Raw genomic sequence first — 12,910 nt, forward strand, 5'->3', positions numbered from 1 at the left:
ACCCTCCAAAGACAATTGCTGGCTTGAAGGAACTAGAATTGAGAAGCAACCTGGCTACACCAGAACTGTCAGGTCAGACACCCCTGTGACACTAATATACCACAGGTGTTCCCGCCTCAGACATGCTCTCCCCTCTTCTTCAGGTTTGATTTTGCCAGTACCCATTAAGTTCTCTTTGGGTTAAGTGAAAGAGAATGCTGATATGATAAGCAATCCCAGAAGATGGAGTTTGTTCTGTAAGATGAAATTGCCCCTTTAGTTTTTTCTAATTACTGCTATAACCCTGTTACAGCAGAAGCAACACTGGAAACCTAACTGTAGCTTTTCACCTATGTTCAGTATATGTACTTCTCCTCCCTTAGAAGGAAATCCACTGCTCTCTTCTCCCTTATCTTCAACTAAAGGTCTAACTCCAGGTATTAAGTGAATTGATACAACACTTTATTGGTATGTATAAACATTACCAATTCTCATTCTCTGGCTTCAGGGCCTGTGAGCCATGAAGCAGCTGGGGACCATCATTATCCTGCCCATTTCCTCCCATGGATCTCCACCTCTCCTGGCAGAAGTCCCATGACATAAATATATTCCATTACTTTGTGCTGTATTTGCCAGACTTACATATATCCCCTGACTCATCACACACACCTGCCATTGAGCCATTTGTAGGGATTTTGTCATATTAAGATAATGCTGCTAGCCGTATCTAAACCTTTCTTTCACAAAATGAGAAGAGTATGGGAGCACTTTATCTTTAACCGGGAGTGATTTCAACTTGGAATTCAACCCTCACTTCATGATCTTTCCTTAAGGCATCATCTACATACAAAGTGATTATGGGTGAAGGATGGCATGAGCCAGAGAAAATGAGAAGGCCCTGATGAAAGTCAAGCTTACCCCCCTGACTTCTGGCTGCTCCAGCTTCAGTGTCCATGGCCTGTTCTGGGAATCCAACGCTTAATTCCATGTGATGATGTCATTGCTGAATTGAATGTATTACGTACAGAAGGATTCTTCATGGCAGAAATAAATGTGTGCAATACTAGATTCACTATGTGTATTGTTTTCAAACTGTGGGCTAGCGTGAATCCATATAAGGAAAAAAAACTGGTCCTGCACTAAAAATTATTTGAGAAGCTATTTTTTAAAGAAACAGCTGCTACTTTCAGATATGCTGCTGTCTTATGACCATTCAAAAGTTCACCTTACCACTTCCTCTTTGCATGCCATTAAGTAAAAGGGAAGTCATGTCACATAATTGGAATGATCTTTGATTTATATAAAAACATTATAACTGACCTCAGTAGGAAAATGGTAGAGCCAACAGGGTAAGAAAACACAGATACTGATATATATTTCTAAACGAAAACACCAGCTTCTCGCTAGATACCAGGCAATTAATGACTGTGCAGCAGATGTTAGATGAATAATAGTAAGTGAGAAGCTAACAAGCTACTAGAGTCACCACATTCTGGGAACTACCCATGTTTTGTAAAGGAAACAGTTTTTCAGTTTTTAAAGGAAGTAAGTTTTCTTTCATTTATGTCACAGGTTGTATGACTGTTACTATGCATTAGTCAACCCAAATGACATTGATTTCAATAGCACAGTTTAAGTTCATTTATTCAATAAATATCTAATTCATTTATTAACTAAATATTTAAGAAACTCTTCTAGGTGCTGAATATATAGCAATGAATGAAGTTCAAAATTCCTGTCCCCATTCTAACAGGTGTGAGGTGACATCTCATTGTGGTTTTAATTTGCATCTCCCTAATAGCTAGTGAATTTGAACATTTTTTTCATATATCTGTTGGCCATTTATATGTATTCTTGGGAGAATTGTCTGTTCAGGTCTTCTGCCCATTTTTTAATTGGATTGTTTGTTTTGTTTGTTGTTGTTGTTTTGTTGTTGTACATTTTCGACATTATCCCCTTATCAGAGGCATTGTTTGCAAATATCTTCTCCCATTTGGTTGGTTGCCTTTTTGTTTCGTTGATGATTTCATTTGCTGTGCAGAAACTTTTTAGTTTGATATAGTCCCATTCATTTATTTCAGCTTTTACTTCCCTTGCCTTTGAGGACAAATTCATAAAACCCCCTTTGAACCCAATGTTCATAAGTTTAGTACCTGCGTTTTCTTCTATGCAGTTTATTGTTTCAGGTCTTACAGAGTTGGACAGTTAAGTTTACAAACTTGTTGTCACGATGTTGCCAACCTTTTTTAATATCGGATGGATTATTCATTATGAATTTGAACCAACTGGACAATTAACCAAGTTTACTGTTTGGAAGTGCTGAAAAGGCTGCATGAAAAAGTTAGATGAAAACAACCTGAACTTTTCGCCAATGCTTCATGGCTCTTGCATCATGACAATGCAGCAGCTCACATGGCACTGTCTGTGAGGGAGTTTTTAGCCAGTAAACAAATAACTGTATTGGAACAGTGATCCACTCACCTGATCTGGCACCCAATAACTTCTTTCTTTACCCTAAAATAAAGGAAAAATTGAAAGGTAAACATTTTGATGATATTCAGAACATCAAAGGTAATATGACTACAGCTCTGATAGCCGTTCCAGAAAGAGTTCTAAAATTGCTTTGAAGGGTGGACTAGGCAATAACATTGGTGCATAGCTTCCCAAAGGAAGTACATTAAAGGTGACAGTAGTGATATTCAGCAATGAGTTATGTAGCACTTTTTCTCGGATGAGTTTGTGAACCCTATTGTCTGACCTCATATGCTTAAGTCTTTGATCCGTTTTGAGTTAATTTTGGTATATGGTGACAGATAGCAGTATGGTTTCACTCTTTTGCATGTGGCTTTCCAATTTGCCCAGCACCATTTATTGAAGAGGTTTGCTTTTCTCCATTGTATGTTTTTGGCTCCTTTGTCGAAAATTATCTGCCCATATTTATATGTGTTTATTTCTAGGTTTTTAATGGCTATCATCAACAAGACAAATAATAACAAGTGTTGGAGAGGCTGTGGAGAAAAAGGAACCGTCAAACACTGTTGGTGGGAACATAAGTTGGTACAGCCATTATGGAAAACATTATGGAGGTTCCTCAAAAAATTAAGAAGAGAATTACCGTATGACCCAGTTGTCCCTTTCCTGGGTATCTAGTCAAAAAATCTGAAGACATTTATCTGTAAAGATATATGTTCATTGCAGCATTATTTACAGTGGCCAAGACATGGAAACAACCAAAGTGTCCTTCAAGAGATGACTGGATAAAGATGTGGCATATATACACAATGGAATACTACTTGGCCATAAGAAAAGATGAAATAGTGCCATCTGCAACAACATAAATGCATCTTGAGATTATTATGCTAATTGAATAAGTCAGACAGAAAAAGTCAAGAACCATATGACTTCACTCACATAGGGGTATAAAACTGAATATAACAAAGGAACAAGACAAACAAACAAAGAAACAAAAACTCATAGACATAGACAACAGTGGTTACCAGAGGGTAAGTGGGAAGGAGAGATGATAAAAGAGGGTAAAGGGAGTTAAATATATGGTGATGGAAGGAGAACTGACTCTAGGTGGTAAGCACACAATTTGATATATAGATAATATATTATAGAATTGTACACTTGAAACTTATGTAATTTTACTAACTATTGTCACCCAATAAATTTAATTTAAAACTAAATATTAGAAAAATTTTTCTACCCCATAGAAGAGGGTGATAAAAATAAATACACAAATAAGCAAAACACAGAATATGTCTGATGGTAATAAATGCTATGAGAAAATAAAAACAAGGAAGAGTGGGTTGCACTTTTTAGCTAGTGTCATGAAAGGACTTTCTGAGAAGGTGGCATTTCAGTTAAAAGACATCTTACATCTTAGAGAAATTAATATTTGTGCTGTGACCAGAAGATTAAGAATAAAGAATCAGATAAGCAGAGATTTAAGGGAAGAGGTTTCAGGCAGAGAGAATAGAGCCTAAATGGCTTGGATGGGAATGAGTTTTTTGAGACCAGGACAGAGAAAGATCAGTGATTGGGGGCTGATCAGTGACAGGGAGAGTGGCAATGAATGAAATCATAGAAACAGGCAGAAGCCAGATTGGTAGGACCTCTGCATTATTTTCCTAAGGCTGCCATAACAACTCATCACAAACCTTGTGGCTCAAAACACTAGAAATTCACATTTCTGGAGGCCAAAAGTCTGAAATCAAAGTATCTGGAGACTATGCTCTCTCAGAAGGCTCTGGGAGAGGAGCCTTCCTTGCATCTTCCAGCTTTTGTGCTCTGGGTGTTCCTTGGCTTGTGGCAGCATAACTCCAATTTCTGCCTCTTTCTTCACAGTGCCTTCTTTCCTCTGTCTCTGTGTCTTCCCCTTTTCTTTAAAGGACATCTGTCATTGGGTTTAGAGTCTACCTTCATCCAGGATGATCTCATCTTGAGACTTCACTTAATTACATTTTGATATATAGATATACAAATAAGGTCACACTCTGAGGTTTCAAGTAGACATATGTTTTTGGATGACACAATTCAATGCGTTATAGCCTTGGAAGTCGTGAAAAGGTGACTATTTTATTTTACGTTCAATAAAAAACCATCTTGACGTTATACTTTTAAAAGGTCACTTTGAGTGTTGTATACAGAATGAATGGTAGGTGCACAAGCATGGAAGCAAGAAAAACAATCAGGAAGATTGAGCACTATTGCCGTAACCCGGAGGAGAGATAACGGCCTTACCTAGGGTTTTAGCAGTGGAAAGCAGAAGAGATACTAAGATAGGATGTACGAGATGAAAAATGTCATGGTATCTTTAACTGCATCATGTACCTCTTGTTTTGTTTGTTTTTCCCCATTAGCAATTGAAGCATTTTGAGTACAACTACAGACAAGTGTTCTGAAATCCCCTGGCAGTTCTTAGTTTGGGGGCTATCATCCAGACAATGCAGAGTATACTGATGTCAGCTGCCTCTGTGTTGCCATCATTCTTCAAAAAATGCTATTTAAAAAATTCAGACAGAGAACTCAGAGACTCCAGAGGTCCTTAGACTGGTTTGAGAAACAGTAGTGACATCAAATAAGATTCAGGTATTTAATCTGTGATTATAATAAAAAATGCCCCAGGGTATCTCTCATTGTAGAAAGGTTTAAAAAAGTTTACAGCACTGATTGCTCCAGAGAATTGCCCTATTTATAGTGGCTCTTAGGACCTGAGGTTTAAAGACTTTCTTCCAGGAAGATCCTTCAAATTTGTTCCTTGGTGAATTTGGGATTTTAATAAAACGGTGCTCCTTGGCTTGGGATCGAATAAGACTCAGCCCAGATGATGTCCTAATGTTCAAAATCTTTGATAAACTGGAGTGGAGAGTGCCTATTAGAATATGAATTAGCAGATGCAGAAACCACACCTTCCGTCATCCACTAACTTACCTCTTCATCACTCACCCCACTGTCCTGTGTTTGTCGCATGCCAGTCTTCCAGGTGAGAGTGGGTAGGATAACTAAGGGGAATTAATTCTTTTAGGGAGTCAGAAATCTTGATTCTGTTCATTGGGGTGGGTTTTGACTTTCACTCTCCTGCCGGTCTCTCTTTTCCATTTGACTTCTAAAGAGAATGTGCACTCTGCTTTTTTGCTGCTTCTCCCGAGTAATCGTCATGAATTCTGTTCTGCAAGTCCTCTGGGGAGGATTAATCAGAATACTAGAGTGACTGCAAGGGCTATGGACACATACTGCCTCTCCTTTTGTTCTAAAAGCTAATGTGCCAGATTGTCCTCTGCCCCCTTGCTCTCTCAATGCTCTCCTTACAGGGAATCCTTCTTTATTCCTGGTAGCCACTTGTGTTTAAACACTGGGAGTAGGCAGGATCATGATGAACCTGGAACCTTCTGCCCCAGGTCACACAAGCAGGATCTTCATGAGGTCAGACCTCCCTGGTTGGCCACACAAAGCTGTGTGAGTACGTTACACTGCGTGTGCAGCCATATACAGAGATGGGTATTTTGTTCTCCCTGTCACACTGAATTCACCCTCCATTTGGATGCAGCTGACAGTACATTCATCCTCTTTAACCTGGTGATCAATCCTGAGATTTTCTAAGCCAAGATCTTCCCAACCCCAGGTCAAAGTTCAATATCTCAATACGTTCAATAGAACATAGTCTCTTCTTACCTACGTTTCTATTGAGAAAGTGAATGCATTGGTGGCTAATGTGTTGCTGTGAAGTGGCAGCATGAGTCTATTTATTCAACTCACTTTAAAAACCCCTACTGTGTATATGACATATAGATAACAGAATTAAGTGTTATACGTTTTACTACCTTGAAGAAGCAATTTAGTTAGTACAGAGAGACAAATATTTAAAAGACAACGTGCTCCTATTACATTTGCTGTTGACACTGAATTTTGCTAGCAACACTGTTTCAGTCCCAAAGGATGAATAAAGAACAAAAGAATGCAAAGGGTAAAAACAGTGAGAATAAGCATCTTCTTCAATCAAACATAGCAGCCGGGTGTTAGAATGCATTGTCCTTAACAACTGTTTTCCTAATCTTGCAGTTACTTCTAGATCACGATCCCATTATTATAATGGGATATTATATAATATTATAAGCTAGCCTAGTTACTGTCCTAAATTCTTTAAATGGTTTACATTTTATTTAATCTCTATAAAAACAGTATAAGATATGTATTATTTATATTTTATAGATGAGGAAAATTAGGCACAGAAAATCTAACTAATTTGCTGTTAGTCGAACATCAACTACAGAAGGCAGGATTCAAGCCCTTCAGTTGAGCTGCAGAGTCTCAACTTGCAATCAGTGAGCTATATTCTGTCTCCTTACAAATGAGGGCAGTCCATGATCAGTGGACTCTCACTGCAGGAAAAATGCCTGAGGAAACACCACCAATACACATGTATACACAAATATACCATTCACACTCGATTTAAAAAATTAAAATGATATATCACTCATAGAGTCTGATGGCTTGCTTTTTACTTAATAACCTATTGCAGTCATCTTGCTAAGTCACAAACTTGGATACAATATCCTTTTAAATTATATCTAAAAGGCAAATATGATATCCCATTTGTTGTTTTAATGTGCATATTTTTGCTTCATGTTTATTGCTCAGTTTTACTTTTGTCTGTGAATTGGATTTTTAAATCCTTTACCCATTTTGTTTTGGAATGGATTATGTATTTTGTTATTGATTTTTAAGAGGTTTTCTATATTAGGAATAAAACGTTTTCTGCTAAATTTTTTGCAAATATTTTCTCAGATTTATCTCACTTTTTAAATTTTGTTTATAGTGCTATACACTACATAGAAGTCTGATTTCTTAACTGCCAAGTTTGTTAGCATTTTCCTTTATGATTTTTCATATGCATGTTTAAGAAAGCTTTTATCATCCAAATATCGAATACAGGTTGATAGAGATGATAGGCAGATTGATAGATAGATTAGATAGATAGATAGATAGATAGATAGATAGATAGATAGATAGATGATAGACTACCTAATTTCATAGAAAACTTAAATGTTTTTTAAAATTAGATCATTCATTTGGGATCAATTATTGCTTATACTTAAATGTACATATAAATATGCTTAAATATAAACCTAAATGAATGTATGTATGAATATATACAGGTATACATATGGTCTAAGTAAACAAGCAATTGTGTCATACTTTTTGTAAAGTAATATACTTAAGATGCCACCACAGTCATATATTAAATTTTCATACTAGGATCTGTTTCAGCTCTGTAATATATTTATTAGCCAACTGTTTTATGCCTGCTCAGTATACACTGTGTCAATAAGGCAGGGAAAATTTACTATATATTTTATATCTGATAGGATATATTTCCCCTATTCCGTCATTTTTCTTTGCCATATCTTACTTTCTATCATAAAATTACTCATCCAGATAAAATTTAAAATAATCTTACTAAATTTCCTTACAAAAATCCTTGGGGACTTGGTTATAATTTCAGTGAATTTATGGATTAATTCAGATAAAATTAATATCTTTATAAAACTATGTTGTTCTAGTCATAAAATCAGTGTGTGTATTCATTTACTCAGATACTCAGTCATCATGTTTCATAGTCTTCTTCAAATAGGTCTTGAATGCTTTTTAAGTGTATATTTTAAGTGTAACTATTGTAAATGACTTTTTTCACTAACGTTTCTACTTGGTTATTTTTGGTGTATACATATATATATATATATATATATATATGTATATATATATATGATGCCAAAAAATGTATACACATAATAAGAAAGAAAAAAACTACTAAAATTGGAATATTCAATACATGCCAATAACAAAAGATGAATACAAGTCACATTTGACTTCTGCAATTACAAGAGGTGCTCAAAGTGGTTACCATCAGCGTCCAGACACTTCTAATTATGGCAAACTACTGCTTGAGCAACGTTGACCAAAATGACCCCTTGCATACATTTTTATTTTTTTAGCACTCACGATATATATATATATATACACACATATACATATATATACATATACATATATATATACACATATATATCTATATATATACACATATATATCAAGAATGATCAATTATGTCATCTTGTAACAGCTCATATTTCTTACCAGTTACGGGCTTGAACTGGCTCTTTTTAAGTTTTTTTTAAAGATTTACAATCAAATTATCTTCAAATAATCTTTATCACTTTCTCATTATTTGTTCCTTTAATTCTTTCTATTGTTGTTTGGGCAAGGCTCCCCAAAATGTTTTAAAATATCTGTTAAAATATGCCTGTTATTTTTGTGCCTGCAGAGAGCTCTGCCATAGTGGATTAACTCTAAAACCTTTAAAATAGAGAAGGTCTGTGAGCTGGTCTTCAAGAAATGCACGTGGAGGATAGGCAGATATAATTGGGTGAAAGTTTAACCTCCTCTATATCCAGTTTTTGAGTAGGAAAGAAAAAGAATTGCAGGACAGAGAACGAGTGAAGAAGGCTTAGAGGATTTAGTTTGAAATTTTCTGAGTCTTTGTTTCATCATCTGTATACTGAGGAAAATAATAGCTACCTCATATGGACTCAGAGAGGATTTAAAATAAAAATGTAATATAAAGAAACTATTAATAATGACTGGCACCAGGAGAGTATCCAATACATGATAATTAGTATTATTATTATTGCCCAAGTGCCTGCACAAAGAGAGATAAAAGTGTGAAAGACAGATTAGGGCATATTTAAGGGATGCTACTGAATGCAACGACCAATGAAGCAGCTATGTTCATTGATGTTTCTCAGCACTCTCTTCACATTGAAAACGAATGACAGGAGAATTCGTTTAAGAACCAGGGTCACAGACTACTACATCTTCCTTTAAATTCCTATTCCTTGCTCAGAATGTTTCTTTAGGATTATTTTATAAATATGATGAAACAAATCAGCTTTCATAAATGTTATCAGGCAGTTTGTAACATAAAAAATCTAACTGGTTCAAATCAACATTAAACTGTTTGCTTCTCAAACCTATATAAAAGGAAGGATGCACTGTGAGCAGCACTATAGTTTTCTCAGGACTACATGGTCCAGCCCAGATTTGGTCATGGAACATATTAAGGATGATTTCTGCCCATCTGGTGCTACTAAAAGATTCAAGAAGAGAGAAAATCAGAAACGTCTCTTAATTGTCAGCACTACTGAGCAAAAAGAGAACTTCTGACATAGAGAAGCTGTTAAGAGATGAAAATCAATAACCCAGTTTTGGATACTGATTAATAAAATATCTAAGTTACTCAGATTTTTTTTTTATAACTGACCAATATATATTTCTTTTCTTGGTGCTGACCTATAAACAGTTATAAATATTCATGGGAAAAGAAAACCAAACCTATGTGACTGTATTTGTCTTCCTGGGCCTTTCACATGATCCACAGACACAAATCCTGCTCTTCTTCCTTTTTCTGATCATCTACCTACTGACTGTGCTGGGAAATCTGCTTATCATTGTGCTCATTCACAGAGACTCCAGACTCCACACACCAATGTACTTTTTCCTTAGAAATTTGTCCTTTGCTGATCTCTGTTTTTCTACTACCACAGTCCCCCAGGCGCTAATTCACTTCCTGGTAAAGAAGAAAACGATTTCCTTTGCTGGATGTTCAACACAGATAGTTGTTTTACTTCTGGTTGGCTGTACAGAGTGTGCACTGCTGGCAGTGATGTCCTATGACCGCTACGTGGCTGTCTGTAAGCCCCTGCGCTATTCCACTATCATGACACATTGGGTATGTGTCCAGCTGGCCATAGGGTCCTGGGCGAGTGGAGCATTTGTGTCTCTTATAGACACCACATTCACGTTGCATCTGCCCTATCGAGGGAACAATATCATTAACCACTTTTTTTGTGAGCCTCCTGCACTCCTGAAGCTGGCTTCAGCAGACACCTACAGCACAGAAATGGCCATCTTTGTAATGGGTGTGGTCATCCTCTTAGCTCCTGTCTCCCTGATCCTGGTCTCCTACTGGAATATTGTCTCTACTGTGATTCAGATACAATCTGGGGAGGGGAGGCTCAAGACTTTCTCTACCTGTGGCTCCCATCTCATTGTTGTTGTCCTCTTCTATGGCTCAGCAATATTTGCCTACATGAGGCCAAACTCCAAGATAATGAATGAAAGGGATAAAATGATATCAGTGTTCTACTCAGCAGTGACGCCCATGCTGAACCCCATCATTTATAGTCTGAGGAACAAGGATGTCAAAGCGGCTCTCAGGAGAGTGACTGCAAAATAGTCTTTTTGAAAGTAAGAATCTATGATTATGATGAGAATTTTAGAAACGTGGAGAGAAGTGATTTTCTTGTAAACGTTTCCCCTTTTCATACCATTCCTCCATTTTTTTCTTTCTTCTCCTATTTTCCAATATCTCTTTTCAGATAAATTCAGCAAATTACCTATTCAAACCAAGGCACTTTGATAGACACAGGAAAGAAATATAGAAACGGAAGGAAAGGGGAAAAAAGAAGGAAGGAGAGGAAGGAAGGGAGGGAGAGAGAAAGGAAGGAAAGAAAGAAGGAAGTAAAAGGCAGGTAAGTAAACAGTCACTAATCTCTGAGCCTATATAAGCTAATAAGGAAATTAAAACAACTAGATATGCAGCTATATATCAAAAACAAAGAACAAAGTAAATAAATAAAACTATCACAAATATGGTAATGCATTTTGGACAAATGGAGTAATTTCCTTAATTTTTGCATGCGCTCATCAAACATATTTTGAATGCTTATTATATATCCCAGGTACATTTCGAGAAACTGGAAATATAGACATAAAAAGTAAAGTCTTCATGACATTACATTTTTAACATTGGCATTAAATTATAAATTTAACAATCTGAAATTTAAAAGAAAGCACATTTAAGGAATAACAAATGGTAGAAATTTTTCTAAGAGTATGTAAAACACTGGGAAAATAGTGAAATATCAGGCTTAAAAGTAAAGCAAAGAGTCTAGATTGAGAAATGTTTTGTGTTCATTTTTAAAGAATTTGCCCAGCATGTAATTCTGAAAATGGTGAAGATTAGGAATTTATGGGACAGTGATGGAAAATGAGGATAAAGTTAAGAAAAGGAGGGATGGTACAAGTTATGCCTTGGTAAAGCATTTATGATGTAGACCACAGTTTTGCATATCGTGACTTGAAATGATTCCCGAGTCGCTTTTTTGAAAATATTTTTTAGTAAAGGATGGAGTAGGGCAGTTGACCTCAGGAATCTACATTTGTAACAAGTTCCATGTGATTCTTAAGCACACTAAAAATTGTATATTGCTTTTTAGGCAATGGAGTGGCTTTTATATAAACAAACGGCGCAATTATTTTGTAATATCCAACTCCTTCAGTTGACTGTGATTCCATGGCAGTAAAGACAGTGACTGCTTTGTTGACCTTTATATTATTACTTGTAGTAAAGTACCCAGCCATTGCTGTTGCTCAAGAAATATCATTTTGAATAAATGAATAAAGCTAGAATTTAGGAGAGTGATATGAGGTGGAGAAATAGATTTAGAAGTTTACTGCAAATAAATGCAACTGAAATTTGACACACCTAAGGATGTGTGCCAAAAGTTTTAGCCAGAAAACCAAGTGCATGCATTGCAATCTTGAAGGAGTTCTATTAAAATGAAAGTTCCTGGTCCTACTGCAGATCATAAGAGTGACAAAAATTGAGGAAATACATATGTTTTGTAAAAAAAATTCCAATATAATTCTGAAACATAATCCTTGAAAAGAGGTGATGTTGAAGAAAGACAATGGGAAAGAATCCAAGACACAACCTTGGAGTTACCAGCATTTCAAGATGGATGAAGAGTAGCCAATCAAGCGTGGAGCAGCAAGAATCAGAAAAACAGGAGAAGCTGAATACAGGTGTGTCAGAAGTGTAGAAAGGAGAAGACTTCCAAGAAAGATTTCTCAAATGTCTCAGAGTTTTATGTTAATAAAGGCTATTGAATTTGTCAATTCAGTCATTACTGACCTTTGCAAAGATTATTACAGCAGATTAGTGGAACAACAGTTACAGACTTTTAGAAAGCATACAGAATGCATTTTTCCCCTTTTTTAATTAAAATTATTGGAGTGGCAATGCTTAGTAAAATTACATAGGTTTCAAGTGTACAGTTCTGCACTACATCAGTGTGATAATGCTGATGGAATAATGCATTCCTAAGGAGTTGTTTTATTAAGTGGAAAACTGAAGGATGAAAGAGCTAACCAGGTAAATGTACGTGCTGGTGGAAGTAAGAGACAAACAGAGAACAAGAGGGGATGAGTACATAGATTTTTCTTTTTATTAAGGGAGGGTTTCCTCACCCCTAACATAATAAATATTCTCCTGTTATCTTCTATTTCTAGTTGTAGTTTTCCTTTA

At 36.0% G+C, this 12,910-nt stretch overlaps 1 protein-coding gene across 1 annotated transcript; it reads left to right on the forward strand.

Moving 5' to 3' along the window:
• Window positions 1–9,853: 9,853 nt before the first annotated feature.
• Window positions 9,854–10,777, forward strand: LOC308503780 (olfactory receptor 2D3-like; the record flags this gene model as incomplete). The annotated part of the gene is made up of 1 exon (XM_081063440.1): window positions 9,854–10,777. One exon carries the CDS (start codon window positions 9,854–9,856, stop codon window positions 10,775–10,777), a length of 924 nt encoding a protein of 307 aa, XP_080919566.1.
• Between the last annotated feature and the right edge of the window lie 2,133 nt (window positions 10,778–12,910).

The sequence above is a fragment of the Rhinolophus hipposideros genome, assembly GCF_964194185.1.
Source record: "Rhinolophus hipposideros genome assembly, chromosome: 10".
Classification (NCBI taxonomy): domain Eukaryota; kingdom Metazoa; phylum Chordata; class Mammalia; order Chiroptera; family Rhinolophidae; genus Rhinolophus; species Rhinolophus hipposideros.